The sequence below is a fragment of the Martes martes genome, assembly GCF_963455335.1.
Source record: "Martes martes genome assembly, chromosome: 6".
Taxonomy (NCBI): Eukaryota; Metazoa; Chordata; class Mammalia; order Carnivora; family Mustelidae; genus Martes; species Martes martes.
Window position 1 is genome coordinate 141475571 of NC_137893.1, and position 17121 is coordinate 141492691.

Genomic DNA, 17121 nt, shown 5'->3' on the forward strand with positions numbered 1-17121 from the left:
ACCCTAGTACAATGATCAATACCAGGCAGCTAACACTGATCTAGTACTGCTATGTAATCTGTAGACGCTATTCAAATGTTCCCCATTGTCCCACGAAGTTCCTTTTTCTGGCCCAGCATCCGGGTGAAGAAGCCATCTGATGTGTAGTCATTATGTCCCCCCAGTCTCTTAACCCCCCATCTGGGGCAGTATCTTGTCCTTCCTCATCTTGCGTAACGTTGATGTTTTTGAATGGTGTGTACTGGCCATTTATTTTATAGAACCTCTCTCAGATGGCCTTATGTGATGCTTTTGCATGATTAAATTCAAATTATGTATTTTGGGCAGGAATACAGCTAAAGTGATGTTGGGCACTCTTCAGGTCATCCAGGTAACATGATGTTGAAATGGCTCACTACAAGGGGGGTTCATTTTTATCATTCAATCAAGATGGTGTCTCCAGGTTTCTCCCTTATGAAGTTCATTATTTTTCTCAGTAAGTACCTTGCAGGGATAAACTTCAAGATCATGCAATTACCTTGTTTGTCTTCAACTCCTGCCCACCAACTTTAACATGCATTGTTGATTCTTAACCTCCAACAATTATTATTACCATGGTGTTTGCAAATGGGGATTTTTCTATCTCTCCTCTTATATTTAGCAATTGGAATTATATTATTAGGAATATCTGTGCTTTTTCCCTTTATTTATTTATGTAAGTATAAATATTTATTTTATTCTGTGCTTCAAATTCCATTAGTATCATGATTTATATTGTTGCTCAAATTGTCCCAGATTGGCCATTTGGCAGTGTCTCAGACACCGTTCTGTTGCAGGAGACACATTAGTGAACCAAACAGATGAAAATCTCAGTCTTGTAGCTTTCATTTTAGTTAGGGGTGGGGTGGAGAGACAATATACAATAAACATAATTAGAAATAAATTATATAGTATATTAGAATGAGAAACTTCTCTCCATTTTTCCTTCTGCTGGGTCCCCCTTCCTTCTATATTCACTGAGTAATTTCCTCTCCATGGATTCTGTTGGACATCTTTAAAATAAACCATGAATGAGAGACCCTCTGGGACCTCACCTTCATCCATCACCAGCTGAAGTCACATGAAATAACAAAAATGAATGAGGGAATTTCCAATTGAGAATACAAAATGTTTTTTACAAGGGTTTTGTAGAATATTTTAAATGAATTCAGGTTTGAAGTATCAAAATGGGCTTCCCTGGAAGGGATTTGTCAGACTTGATAGAGGTAAATTAACGCATTTTAAAAACTTAACCAACATACTTATAAAAAATAACAGTAATCTGGTGTAATGGGCTGAGTTTGGGCCAGTGTAATTACCGCAAATACTGTTTTCTTCTTAAATCATTTCTCCGTGGTTAGACAATAATACCACAGTAATAGGTTGGTTGCAGGAATGGAGGGAAAGGTGGGGAGTTTCCTTGTAACAGTTTCACGGAGGGCTACTGGGGGTAGTAAACATTAGTTCTCATTAAGTTAGTATGAGTGGTTTGGTGATGATACTTCCTTTTTTTCTCAGAGAAGAAGAGTTGTGTAAATCAGACTTGGAAATTGGGAGCTTTTAAAAATTTCCTATTCAACTCATGTCCTCCTGATTAACAATATACGATTCACATATCTTACCCATTTTCTATGTTTGTTTTCTCATTGTGAAGTTATAAGATAAATAATGGTTTACAGTTAGAGGCAGTTGGTAGATCTTTGAATATCTCATGCTTGGACATGCTATTTGGAGCAAAAACTACATTACTGTGTATTTATTTTGGTAGTGAGAAGCTCCACACCCAGTCTGGAGCTCAGTGAGGGGCTTGAACTCATGACCCTGCGATCAAGACCTGAGTCAGACATCTAACCCATGGAGCTGCCCAGGTGCTGCTGAGTAGAGTTTTAAATAGATTAATGATCTTGGTATTTTTTTGAATATTGTGAACTATAAAAAATGTGCAAGTCCACGCTGACTTAAACATGATAACACAAAATCGTAGAATTATAGAATTGAGAGTTTCTTAATCTCATTTCTTATTTATTAACTTCAGTATTTTGCAGTTTTCTTAAACTACAGCAAGACAATCAAATAGAGAGGAACAAGCATAAGTAAATGAAGTATAAAATATATAAGGTACAACATCTTATACGTATCAGGCTATTTAACTGAAGAGTTTTTAGTTTTTTCTTGATTATTTAGGAGAAAGTATAATTTATTAATAAGTCAAAGTTCATATTAATTCTTTCAGTTCTTCATTGTAGATAGTTTTATAGGCTATATAACAGCGCTATCCAATAAAAATATAATGTGAACCATGTAAATAAACTGTCTAGCTAGCCATGTTAAGAAAAGTCACGAGATACAGGTTAAATTTTTTTAGAAGATCTCTTAATTAACCCAGTGTATGCATATGTAATCATTTCAACTTATAATCAGTATAAACATTCTTAATATTTAAATTCTTTTTTCATACCTTCAGCATTTGTACACGTACAGCACAGGTCAGTCTGCACTAATTGTATTTTAAGTGCTCCTTAGCCACATATGGCTGATGGCTACCATATTGGATAGCTCAGGCTGATACTCTTAATGTGTCTCATTATTTATTTATGCAATGTTTTGGTTTTCTTCCGTCATTTCTTATTTTTAATGCTACTAAAGCTTTCTTTCTTTTGCGATTTTAGTTGGCACTTGTCACATTGCCATAATTACAGTCAAAGTTGTATAGAGGTTGTCTTTGATTCACTGAATTGGCATTATGTTCAAGTTCCTTCCTTGGTAGCTAAGATATTAATTCTTTTTCCTGCTCTGCTACTGGTTTTATATAACTTTGGATAAGTCCATTTTATCTTTCTGATCTTCAGAGTCTTTGTTTATAAAATGAGGTAGATAAAGTCTTGCATTTTCTAACTGGACAAATGTGATTTCTACAATTTCCTTTGTGTTTGTTACTCAAATACATTGATTAATTATCCTAATATGCATTGTGTTAGGCATAGTACCCAAAACAAAAAAAACTAATGGAATCTGTTTTCAGTGAATCATGGTGAGTGGCCAGTTGGTAGATCATGAAGAGAGAGAAAAGTGATCTTAATTCACTCTCAAGGATAGAATTATTAAAGTCTTACATCATATCTGGAGACAGATTAGAGAGCCCTGAATTGGAATAATTGGGGCAAGGAAAAAGATGAGGTCATTGGAGTATTGGGTTGTTGTTCTCCTCAGTGTCACCAAACAACTGTATTTTATCTTTCTTAGAAAAGTGGAGAAATAAGAAATTATCATTTTTACCCCTGCGAGGTAGTTATTTTTCAGTGGCATTCACATTTTCCCCTTAGGCTAGAGAAGAGTTAACATTCTATTTTTAAATACTGAATATTAGCTATCCTAGAGTAGCCTCAGATAGCAGAATTTAATAAAGGTCATTGCACTTAATTATGCTTATAGAACCACTTAAATTAAAGCACACTGACTTCGTTGGTTGATTTAGCTTCTTTTCAAGTGTTTTATGAAACAAAAAAAAGATGGACTTTACCAATATTTACTTAATCACAAGGACTATTACTTGTTCACATTTTAATTATAAAACATTTCCAAAATATATAAAATTAACGCAGTTAGAAGCTAACAGTTAAAAAATTACTAGTTGTATCAAATTTTAACATTTTATCATATTCAGTTCAAACCTTTTTAAAAACTAAAGATAATATTGAAGTCTCCTGTTTGTATCTTTCCATGATTCCATCCGTAGTTCATTATAATTCCCACCATTTCTTCTTTCTTCTTTTCCTATCTTCTTCTGGATTAAGTATTATGATTCCATTTTATCTCCACTAATCCCATGTAAGCTATACCTCTGTTTGACTGACTGATTGTGGGTTGCTCAAGGGTTCAAAAATACACATTTGACTTACCACAGTCAGTCTTTAAATAATATGACACTCTTTCATTATCACATGAGAGCCTTATAATTACATACTTCCGTTACCTCCTTCCTTCTCTTTTTTGTGTTGTCATTTTTTTTTTTTTTTTGCATATAGACCCCACAATATATTGGTGTTATTTTTGCTTTAAGCAGTCAATTATATTTTGAACTGATAAAAAGTGAGAAAAACAGCTTTTCTATATACCCACAAGTTTACCAATTTCTGGTACTGTCCTTTCCATTGTGTATTTTCTGGTGCTCTTCTTTCCATCTGGAATCATTTCTTTTCTGCTTAAAGATCTTATTTTCTTACTCTTTAGACTAATGGTCTGCTGGTAATGAATTCCCTCAGCTTTGTCTGTAGTCTTTATTATGCCCTCATATTAATAGCTATTTTTAAATTTCCTTGACTACAAAACCTAGGGTAGTTTTTCAGTGTTTTGTGGATGTCTCTCTTTTGCATTCTGGATTGCACGGTTTCTGACAAAAAGTTTTCTGTGCTATGTTTGAGCCTCTGTGCAGTGTCTTCCTCACCTCTTTCACCCCCAATAGCTTTTAAAATTTTATCTTTATTACTCTTTCTTTTCTCTTTCTTTTTTTAAAGCAATTTGTTTATAATGCACTTTGGTGTACTTTTCTTTATGTCTATTTTACTGAGGTTGATTGAGTTTCTTGAATTTGTGGTTTATACTTCTCACCAAATTTGGAAATAATTGAGCCATTATTTCAGGGAATCTAATTATGTATGTGTTATTTGGTTTGGTATTGTTCTCTGTTCATTCTTACTCTCCATTCTTTCTCCCTTTGCTTCATTTTGGATAGTTTTTTGTCACTTGGTTTTCAACTTCATCCCCGGAAGTTTCAGTAGGGTCTTTTTCTAATATCTTCTATTTCTTTTCTCATCATATTCACATTTTCTCAGGATATGGACCACATTTACGATAGCTGTTTTAGCGTCCTTGTCTGCTAATTTCATCATCTCTGTAATTTATGACTCTGTTCCTATTGACTGGTATTTCTCCTGATTATATATGTAGTCAGTGTTTTTTTTCCTGTTTGCATGCCTGATAATTTTTGTTTGGATGCTGGGCATTTTAAATTTCATGTTGTCGAACATTAGATTTTGTTGTTTTCCATTAAAGAGTTTTGGACTTTGTTCTTTCACAGAATTCAGTTATTTGAAATTACTTTAATTTGGGGGAGCTTTCTTTTAAGGTCTGTTAGTATAGGTCCAGAGCAGGTTCTAGTAGAACACAAATTTTTCTCAACCATGAAGGCAAAATAGCCTTCTAAGGACTCTATCCATTCAGTCACATATTCTAAGATCTTTCCGTTGACTTCTGGGAACACAAATCATTCCTGGTCCTACGTGACTCCTAAGACTTGCGTGGACCACTGCTTTGCTCTGATTCTTTCGCCAGCCTTGGGATTTAGTTTCCTCTCATGCGTGTCCAGATATTACTCAGCCAAGAACTTGAGGGGAGCCCTCAGCTGATCTTTGGAGCTCCATGAACCTCTTTCGTCTATAATATTTAACCCTGTGTAGTGTAGCTTTCTGAGTTTCAGTCTCTTTCTTCTCAACTCAGCAAGATCATTGGGCTCTGTTTGCTTTCCCCTTTCCTGCACTGTGGCCTAGAAAATGCCTTTAGGAAGTAAGATGGGTAATTACAGGATTCTCCTTGTCTGCTTCTTTCAAAAATCACAGTCCCACACTGCCTGTTATTACTCGTCTGGTGATTGTTATTTCATACACGTTACCACTTTTTCTAGTTGTTTATAGCATTGAGGCAATTCCTGTAACAGTTAATTCTTTGTATGTGGAAATGGGAGTCCTCACTATATTTCCTTTTAATTAAAATTTTGTGTTGTCATCAGTATGACCAGAGTCCACAATTTATACTGGATATTATACATTCCTCCATTGAAATACCCATTGGTAGATATAATTTTGATTAGCGTGGCTTGCTCACGTTATAGAGTTGGTTATTGGTATATATGTTATTTTAGTATAATAGATGGTAAAATCACCTTTTATTAATACCACCTGCAATTTCTTTTTAGAAATTTTAAATTGAACAGGTAGCTGACCATTAAATCTTTGATATGTGAGGTATGTATCAAACCTTCATATTCTGGTTATTCTTTTTTCCTTAAGACACAACTACCTGCTTTTCCACAGAACTTCTAAACTTTCAAATATTTTCTTTTCTTAGAGTTGCACCTTAATCTTTCATTATGTAGGGACAGTTCTCATCACCCAGTACCCCCCCCCCTTTTTTTTAAACTTTCTATTCACCAGAAAAAAAAAAAATCTTCAGATTTCGATGACATCAGATCTGGAAAAGGTACACTTAAACATTTACAGGAATATTTTAACCCACTTTTTTGGTCAGTTGCCAAAATATAGTAGCTAAAAGGACCCAAACTGATCTGAATTATGCTATTTATCACTATAGTTACTTGGTGTGTGGGTAGTAGATTCTTGGGGATGATTCCATTTTTTTCTTTAATGAAGGAAAAATGAATTTTTTCCTGCCTCATAACAAAGGATTTTATTTTACTTGTTCTTATTTGTTCCTCCTTCTGAGATTGTAGCAGTGGTTCAGACTCTGGAGACTGAGTTTGTGGCAAATGTTGGTTTGTTGGATGTCAGCTTAAATGATGTGAAGATAGAAGCTGGGGGCTCCTTAGTAATCTTTAGGTTCTGTTGAAGGGAAAAGAAACAGAATACATGAAAGGCCGGCACCAGCTCCTTTCCCTCTTTTCCCTCTTGGTGCTACCAACTAAATGGCCTAAATGTGTCACTAGTCTCAGATTCCTTTTTACTTGTTCCTGTTTAATTTTGTAAGTCTGATTTCAGGCATTTTGGTCAATTATAACAAACTCTCCCTCCCAGAAAAGAGCGAAAGAAGGTAATTTCTTTAAGACAGACTGGACATTGACCTTAACCGTTACTCCTTTTCCTGTTTCTTCTTATCTTCCAAATATAGTGATTTGAGACTTCTGAAATGGCACCGAATATTCATGAGCTTACACACGAAAATATCTTAAAACACAGAGTTATTGAGAACTTTCACTAGCAAGTATAATATACATGTTGCATATTCATTGCCCATGACAGTGAATAGGTTATCAACATGTAATTTTTGTTTCCTTAGCTCTGCTTGGTGAGCTTGCACCTCATGCCCCCACTGGCTCCCATCTTATAATTCTTTCTCACCACAGATTCCTCTCTGCCAGCATTTCACCCCAACCACACTGACCTCGTTGTGGTTGCTTGGGAACCATAAACATGCTGATGCTGGATCTTAGGTTCCCTGTGCCGCGAGTGCCCCTCCTTCAGCTAAATGCACATGGCGCGCTTACGGCCTTGGTTCAGGCAGGGTTCGCATCATCCTGAGTCTTCCTCAACTACTCCTTGTCAGAGGTAATGTCCTGACCCACCACGTTATCACTCATTCTTTATCCTGCTTTTAGACATCTTACAGCCCTTACTTATACTTGACAGTATATTATTCATCTTTCAGTTTATTATATCCCTCATGTGAATAAATTTCACTCAAGATCGAGCACAGTGTCTGGTACGTTATAATACTTAACAGATACTTGCTAGATGAAGAATGAGTGATGAACGAGCGAATGGATGGATGTTGTGTTATTTGTATTAGAACACGTAAACTGTCCACCTGATGCACCTCCAAACTGAATAGAAGAATTTGATAGAAAGTAGAAAGCTGTATCTGCCATTTAATCCCTTGAAATGATTAATTTATAAGTTTTATATTCAAAGTCGATTTTCCGTAAGGATAACTGCAGTATTTTTAGTCCCACTTGACTATAGATTTGGTGTAGTTCACTTTGGGGAAAGACATTTAGGACCATAAAACATTAGTCATAAAGATATTCTGTCCTTTTAAAATTTAAGTTCTATTTGTCCTTCATTCTGTAGTTGGGTTCATTGGCCCAGATAGTGCAAAATGCTTGGCTTCTTTAGTTTCTTTTATGCCCTAAACTATTCTGTAACTCTTGAACTTCGTCTTGGAATCTAGAGGAATTTTTAAACATCTCCACGATCACCTGATACTAATTTTTTTCTGAGCACAGGATACTGTGTTGTGGCCTTGTTCTTTTCTCCCTCTTCTGACTTCCTTTTCTATCTGTAATGTTTGGACTTCTGGGAGTTGAGGCGGTTGTAATTTTTTTAAAGACCATAGAACATCTCTCTGCATATCCTGCTGAAATACCGGAGGGCCCATTCATAGACACTCCTGTCTGCGTCCTCTCTGGGGGCATTAGAAAAGCCCATATATGGCCTAAAACGCACTGTGGGATTAGGAGGATAAACTTAATCTCCCTCACTGAGGCTTACTGCTGGTTCTGGAGCCTGGGGAGTCAGATGCCTTGTTTTCAGAAAATGTGTCATCCTTTTGTGTTGTTTAGTTTGCTTTTAGCTTTCCATTATTTCCAGATTCTTGAGGAAGTATGAAAATAAACAGCATTCTCTCTGATTATGACCTTTCGAAAGAAATAAATTAAACAGGTTGCTTTTGTTTAGCGACAACATGATCAATTTATGTCAACAACTTCTTTTCTGTGTTGCACTGTAATCACAGAGGTCAGGGTGCTCTGCAAATACTCTGTCAACTCTTGCTATTAACGCAATAAAAAAGATAATTTTAAAGTTTAATTGTCTTGCGGATAATTGATCTATCTGAACTTACCTATAAGTGGAAAATCTTACTTTAAGGTAAAAAAAAAAAATTTATATTCACCTGCTGTGCTATCCAGCTGTCCTTATAGGATAATAGGAAACTTAAAGTAAGGCTGCTGATCTTATGGAGAACTTAAGAGACCGTGTAACACACTTTGCCGCATTCAAGCTTCATTTCCATATTGTCCAAAGAAAATTTGTTATTTCCTTACTGCCTAATACAGAACGTAGTATACTCCTGTGCGCACACTCTATGTACATGTACACATGTACATCCATATGTATATGGAACCAAAATTTGTTGAGTGCTTCCTATGTGTTATGCAGTGTAGTAAGTCTTAGGCATCCATTTGTTAGTAAGGTTTTGGCACCTCCGTCCAGAGATGCTTCCATCCTCACGAACCACTAACTATAATGCATTGTGATACAAAATTTTATATAAGATGCTTGGGAGCACAGAAGAGGAGCATCAAAATTAGTCTGGGTGGTCAAGAAAATTTCCCTTAAGGTTGTATTCGTTATGCAAAGAGTGGAAGACACTTTAGAGGGAACAGCATATGCGAATGCACAGAGGCCTGAGCAGCAGGACTTGCACAAAGAAGTACAAGGAATTCAGTTCACCTGCAGTGGGAGTGATGTCCAGTGTTAGGTTTGCAGAGAACAGTGATTGTGTTGTGATTATGAGAGTGTTCTTGATCTCAGAAGGTACATGCTGACATATTGAGATTTAAAGTGCCACAACATCCACAACTAACTCTCAGGGAAAAACAAACAAACAAACCCAAGTATGTGTGTTAGTTGTTTGGTGTACTACTGTTGAGATTTTTCTGTAAATGTAACATTGTTCAGAATAAAAAGTTAGCAGAAACACCTTCACGCCTCTGATAACTTTTGTTAGTTTGCAATACTATAAACAATATAGTTGAAGAATGAGGTAATTAATCGATGGCATGTCATTGTTCTATCCAGGATAGCCATGGTTGGTCCTGTTATGATGCTATCTTTAATAATATTGTCATTTCAGGGGTGTTTGTTTGTTTGTTTGTTTTACAAAACCCTTGAGCATCCAATAATAGGATTAGAAGGATCAAAGAAGTTATATTGTCTAATTCACTATGAAGTGAATAGATTAATTAGGTGGAGGGGTGGCTATATATATTATTACTTAAAAACATCACCACTGAAGAAATTTCCATGACCCTTCAAATGCTTAATCAGAGAGTCATAGTTATTTGTGAATTTTCCAAGTTTTTTTTTTTTTAAGAAAAAGACAAACTATAAAAATCTAATTAATGTGTCCTTGTCATCCTTAAAAGAGAGGATCTGGAATTAAGAGGAGAGAATTGAATGCATATTAAATAAATACAACATACTCTGTTTTTAATTCATATTCCTTATTGGCCTTTGAGGAAGATGGAAATTGAGCACTGGAATGGGATGGTGGAAAAAGAGAAGGAAGGGAGGGCAAAGGCAGGAACAGAGGGAACAAGACAGAAGGAGACGAGGACGGCAAGCGTATTCGGAAGAAGAAAGACTTAGCAGATTTTGAGGTGAACTTTTTTTTAAAAATTTTTCATGGATAAAGATTTTCTGGCTGCTGTCTTTCCCTTTTGATCCCATTAATCACTGTTTACAGTTTTCCTGTTTTTGTAATCCTTACTTTTAGAGACTCTGCTCCTAGTGGAATAAATGAATCACCTTTGTGTGGTAGAAATTTTCCAAACGATAAAGCCAGAGCCACTGGAGGAAAAAATCAGTTCTCTGATTAGATGAAATCAGTCTTTGCCCATATTTTCATCTACTACATGGAAGCCTCCACATAGGACCAGTTACAGTGAGTCCTAAGCTTTTGAAATTGAGTTTTGGCAACGTTTGATTTTCAAAAAGGATCTGCTTTGTTGTGAGACTCTTTTATTGAGGATATTATCTTTTTTTTTTTTTTTTTTTTTTGGTTAACCTTTTATGTCTTCTCCTTTTTCTGTCCTCTGTCATCTCAGATTACTCTGGAGCAAAGATCAGAATCCAGCTGTGGGGGTGGTTCTCCATTCAGGCAAAATACTGTGCATTTCAACTGTAGGCTGGTCCATAATTACTTGGGCAAAATGATAATGGATTCTAATAATTGCACTTTTAGAGGACTTTCCCTGGTAAGACGCATTTCATTCCTTCCTAGTATTTGTTCATCTTTTCACCAGAATTAACAACAACAAACGGAAGATAGATGATCTGATGAGCCTTATGTTCATTAGAAAAGGCGAAATGAACAATTTCAGGAAAACAAAAATCAGATGGATGAACAGTTTTAGGAAAAAGTAAAATCTCTCCTCAGATGCTTATAAAAAGCTAATTTCTGTCCCACTTTTCCACCGCCTACTTTCCTTTTTTTTGCACGTGTTTATTTTTACAGGCCTGGGAGTTTCTACTGGGCATTCATTCCTCTTATCTCAGTTCTTCCTGCTTGCATCTCTCTCTCTCTTTTTTTTTTTTTTAAATTTTCGTGTGTTTGTTTTCCTGACACGTATTCATCACAGTCCACGTTGGGAGTGCAGACTGGGCCTATCTCATTGTGGTTGACATCATCCTCCCCCTGAGTGAGCCCAGCTAGCCTCTCATTCTGGTGTCTGGGGCTGTGTTCTCCAGTCCCCACCCCCCCCACACCCGCTCCCCCCCTGCCCCCCTGTCCCCCTGCCCCCACCACTGATAGGGATATATGTGAAGTTCCCAGGGTGTCTGTTAATGTCCCCTTGCCAGCTCCTGGATAATAGCCAGTGTTAGCTCACAGAAGCTTAATGATGAATCCATATCTGTCATGAGCTAGAATTGATGCAGGGCACATAGTAGGGAAGGGCTTAATAAATGTTTGATAGACCAATAAAGAAACGAATGTGCAAAGGAGTATAGCTCATAACCGAAGTCCTCAAGGAATGAAGCTGTTTAGGCAAGACCTTCTGTCCATAAGTATAGCCAATTAAGTGTGCGGCTAGAAGCATGCATGTGTCCCAGCCTCCATTAGTGATCACAGACTGCAGCCTGCACTTTCCCTGGTGAATTCAGACGCAAGCGGACCTGACAGGAACCGCTTGCTCAGTGAGTAATCACCAGACTTCCCAGAGAAAAGGATGGCAGGGAGGGGATTCCGCATTTAGCTTCACCCTTAGTGTGAGATGACTTTCTATATCCTCACGATTGGAAGGATCAGAACTCATTGGAATTCTTGAGATAGAACCTTGCAAAATCCGACTTTCTCACGTTAAGAGCAAAATCAACTTTGACACGTTTTGGGAGGGAATTGGCAAGGCCTGCTTTGCCAAAAGTCCTGGGATTTCACATTTTGCACATGTGCTCTCATTTCACTGTGTTTCAACCCAGGTTGCTGTTATATAGAGCATTTTAGCAGCCTTGATCTTGGAGACATCAAGACCATTATTCCTGTTGTTGCTCTGATTTAGTGTTACAGCTGCTTCCTCTTTATGTGATTTAATTTGAAGTTTCAGCCCACCAGGGGGCTATTGGTCCCCACCTATGTGGCTTTAAGAGCTGGCTGCTGTTTTCTGCATGGATGTTATTTCCATTCCTATTCATAGTGATTTTCCCCCTTCTATATTCATCTAGCAACAGCAAGGCACTGTTCCAGGAACTCGCTCTCTCTACATAAGGCGTAACATGGAACCATTTGGATGGAAAAATTATAAATTAAAATTATTCTGTTCATTTTAAAATATTCATATTGTGTTGCTCAAGTGCCAGTAACTGGAAAATCAGGGATAATGTCCTGTTTTTATAACCTCTTTCAGAGTGTTTTAAAATCCGTATATGCTGTTACTTAGCCATCTCTTTTCCTGGAGTGGATTTTGTGATAAGATTAAAAACAAACTGGGGGAAAAAAAAGGTTGTAGGAGTCCACTGTCTGATGGCATATGTAATATTCAAATAAAGATAATACCACTGATTGCAACCCTTCTTCTTAAAATAGAAAAATATTTACTCCGTGTGCTGGGAGTATTTATAAAACTGTCTGACTACAAAGGTAACCTATGAACATGGCAGACTATTCCTTTTGAAGAAAAAAGTTTTTATTAAATGATTAAAACTAAGCAAATGTTATTGATTTCTGGAACTACATGTTTAATTGAAATAGAGAAAACCTGTGTATTCATAGGACTACTGATTTGCAGATTCTGAAAACATCTCCAACTTTTTAAATAGGGCTGTTTTCTTGTTTGTTTGTTTGTTTGTTTTTGTTTTGGTGCCTCCAGTTCTTTTTGCTAGGTTATTGATTCTTTAATTGCAGGAAACTAACATTTTGTTTCTATCCTTGTATTTTCTGTGTTTTACGGGTGTGTTTGAGGATGTGCATGTCTCAGAAAGATAGACCCTAGGGAAAAGTGAAACATGTTGTTATGTGGTTTGGCTGGTTTGGGGTAAAGTAAATATATCTCTTATTCTAGAGGAAAGAATACTTATTGGAGATCTCAGCTTCATGTGTATTTTTCCACCTCTGTGGAAGGCATTAAAGAGAGTAAAAGTCTTTACTTTCTGCTTCTCTTTTCTGTAGGTTTTTAGGTTCACATTCACACAAAAGCCATGTGTTTTGTTTGTTGTCTCCCTTGGCTGGGAATATTTAAATGTATTTTTAAAATTCTTCTCTTCCATCAACTGAGGACAATTTAAAATTATAATTTGAAGACTCTTTCTAGAAACGTATACTTTTGGGTCAGGCTGTCGTCTTTGTGGGCCTGGTGTGTGTGCCGGGGGTCTTCTGAAGCAACAGATCACTTGAGCATGAACAAATTTCACAGGGCTGTTTGATTGTTGGTCTTAGCTTTGTGTGAATCATTTGGCCTTTTAAAATAGGCTAATCCTTTAATCGAATATGCTTTCAGAAAGGTTCTGAAAACCTGGGTGGCTCTTGCTAACTCTCTTGTACTCGTTTTAAATAATACTAGGTTATCCAGACGTGTTTCTTTTTGATTTTTGAAAGGACATTATTGCAGGCCATAATATTTGAAGTCAGGATTCTCCGTAATAACAGTAACAACAAAACACACACGCATTCTCCTGAAGTCTGATGGATGGAAAACAGGACGCAAGCTGCCAGTAAGCAGGTCTTTCAGCACAAATACTTAGTTGATACAGCAACCGACTTCTTTGAACACCGCAATATAGAGCACTTTATTCTTAATTGAATAAAGAAAACAAATTAGAATAGTGGCTGCAGGAGAAATGGGTACCTCATAATTAATAATTTCTGAGTTAAACCTTAACTACACTTGACATTTTTCTTTGGGTCCGCGACAGACTGATTAGTGAGTTAACTCCTGACAGCACCTCTTCTGTGCCGCGACTGGTTCAGTTCCAAGGCTCACGGTGCTCCATAAAATAGGTCTTCATTGTGATGGGATTGTCGCTTTCGTCCTGATCAAAGTGCTTCGGAGGAAGCGCGGCTGAACTGATTGGCTGTGAATGTTAATCACTCCATAGGACGCACCGATAATTTACAGCATTGTGGTAACTCTCTGGTGTTCGTAAAATGAACTTAATAACCCAGTGCCACCACGGGATAAGCTGCTTTTTCTCTGCAGTTGAATACCCCGCCTGCCCGCATAATGGTGTTGAGTAATACTGCATTAAAAAGAGTGAGCAGCTGTATGATGAAGGAAACAGCTCTGCAGCGGATTTGTTCATTATCTCCTTTGATTCACAGAGGGCGTTTGTGAGATATGGTTGACCAGTGAAGACACAGGGGCTTACGGCAGAGACATTGGCACCAATCTCCCCGCACTGCTGTGGAAACTGGTTGAAGTGATCCCTGAGGGAGCGATGCTGAGGCTTGGCATGACAAATCCACCCTATATTTTAGAGCATCTGGAGGTAAGGCAAAGCGCCCCATTTCCCTGCTGACACAGACACGCTCCAGCCCAAGACAGTGTGGCAGCCTCAGCAGCATCGTACGGTTACATTTAAAACCTCTTGCACATTATCATAATTTTTTTAATTTAATTTTTTTTTTTGTGGTCCCACGTTACTAGGAACGAGTGGAGAATTTCAGGTCCTCCTCTGTGTCAGTCGCACATCTTGTTTTTGCTTGCTCTCCATTGATTAACATTGCTTGGGTTTTCCAGTGCTCGCCCTCTCGTCACAGTTCTTTGTTTCTTCTTCGCAGCCCCTCAGACTCCCGTGGCGTAAGTGTGCCTCGGTTCCTCCGCTCGGTGCCCTGGTCTAGTCTAGTTCAGGCGCGCTACGGCATCGCATTCATTTTGCATCCAGCCGTGAGCACGTTATCGGAACCGCTGTTCGCCCTGGCGGTAAGGGTGCGGGGCTATAAGCGTGAGGATGTTTTAAATCTCCTCCCTTTGTCTGGGGATGGTCAGGAATGAAGTGGGATCCTAGAGAGACACAGCTTGGTGTTCCTCTCCTTGATTCTCTCGTGGTCACTGGGAACACGAAGGGGTCGTGGCGACGGGAGATGCCTGGTTTCATTTGCATCCCTTCCCCTGGTCAGGCGCTTACCCTCAAGGAGCTTACCGTGAAGCTAGAAAAATGGACACGTGTATAAGTACCTGGTATCGGATGACTAATGCCACAGTAAATATGAGCAAGAAACAGGGACATTTAAATGAAAAAGTGCATGGCCAGGATCCATGACAGCTATTTGAGCAACAAAATAATTACATTGGACCCACAGTTCTGGATAAGAAATCTGATAACTGCTGTTGGAAAATCACGTGCAAAGTATAGAAACAAGTCGCTTATATTTTTATCCGTTGTGTTCTTTACTGTTGTTTTGTGCAGAAAAAAAAAATTCCCAAATCTAAAAGCAAGCATAGCTGCTAAAATTTAATGCCCAGATCCCAGTGAATAGTCAACAATGGTAAGATTGTTTCTGTTGACTTGATTGGAAGCCTGTACTTGTTGAAGTTGTGCTGAAAAGCCTCCCTTACGTCCGCAACGTCTTTTAGAAATTCTGAAAACAGATTTGGTAGCAATCTGATTGTTAATTACAAATACACAGCGAAGAAATCCAGCAGTTTCAGTTTTGTTATTCACGTATCCCCCAGCCAGATCTTTTTGGTAAAGGGATATGATAGGTTAACTTTAGTACTTTGGACAGTGTGGGACCGTTAAGATTTGCCATTGAAAAACAAGTTGCAGGTGTGTCAGTTTATACATAAGCCTGTGACCCAATACTTGAAAAAAGCAAGTGACTTCCCTGTAAAAATCAAATATGGTTAAGTCCTGCTCCGTTTGAAGTAAATGAGAGGCACCTACCAGGCGATATGCTAGATGTGTGGTTTGAAACCGATCTCAGTGAGGACCAAGGGAACCATAGCGCTAGAATCAGCGAAGTTCAAGTAGGGAGTAGACATAAAGGGGAAAATCATGTATAGGCTCTGAGATGACTGAATAAAGTACATCTTGGAATGACTTCAGCACTTCAATTAATTGCAAGGTTACAGAAGCGAATGCGGCATTTGTAGCAGATCCTCTGCCCCGAATCTGAAGTAGTGCCAGAGTTGTTGACCTCCACACGCATGCTCCAAGAGAGCTTCTGAAATCAGTGGAAGTTGCTAAACAGAGCTTTACACTTCACCTGGAAAATCACCAGATGTTTAGTTCATACGTCGTGGTTGGGGTGACAGCAAGTTCTGATTGTCGTGATGTTACCCTTTGAAACCTCTCGCTGTCAGGTATCTGTAATGTCGGCCTTCCCTCCTCCACTGTCATCTTTACAAGGCAGGGACCTCATCATTTCTGTCTCCGGGTGTACCCGACCGAGTGGTGGCTCAGTAAATGGGTGAATCAAGAATGAATCAAGGGGGGCACCTGGGTGGCTCAGTTGGTTAAGCAACTGCCTTCGGCTCAGGTCTTGATCCTGGAGTCCTGGGATCGAGTCCCACATCGGGCTCCCTGCCTGGGAGTCTGCTTCTCCTGCTGACCTCTCTCCTCTCATGCTCTCTCTCTCTCTCAAATAAATAAATAAAATCATTAAAAAAAATTAAAAAAAAAAAAAGAATGAATCAAGGAAGGGCCTTCTTCAAAAAATAAATTATAGAGCCCACTCTATAGCCTCAAACTTTCGAGTCTTAACATTTGAGTCAGAAGAGGCTGCAGAAAATGACAAAGTAAGTGAACTTCAAGGATGAGAGTTTGTCCGGAAGAAAAACCACTCACTCCTCTGCCCTTGGTACGCTGGGAGTCACCCAGCCCTGTCATATCACACCAAGGGAGAAAGCAATCCAAGGGAAAACAGAGGAAATGAAACAAATGAGCCGAGTTGTGCAAGAGGAAAAGACCCAGGCCATCTGAAAGGACAAGCTTGAAAAAGCTTCCTTTGACATCTGGACAAGACCTTCACACCTTGGCCTTGGCAGTTCTTCTCATTCTCCCCTGAGCGGGAGAGCCCAGAGCGCGCCATGTTCCCCAGACACACCATTCATTGTGTAACGGGAAAGGGAACTGAGCTGCGGAGCCTTCCCCGGCT

General features: G+C 38.4%; 1 protein-coding gene across 2 annotated transcripts in view; it reads left to right on the plus strand.

Annotated features, from left to right (window-relative positions):
- CDKAL1 (CDKAL1 threonylcarbamoyladenosine tRNA methylthiotransferase) overlaps positions 1–17121 on the plus strand; it is a 634424-nt gene that overhangs the window by 376742 nt on the left and 240561 nt on the right. For both annotated transcript variants that reach the window (XM_080807301.1, XM_080807300.1), the window contains one exon: positions 14344–14510. In XM_080807301.1, coding sequence (XP_080663427.1) covers positions 14344–14510 — 167 coding nt within the window. The remainder of the gene's footprint in view (positions 1–14343; positions 14511–17121) is intronic.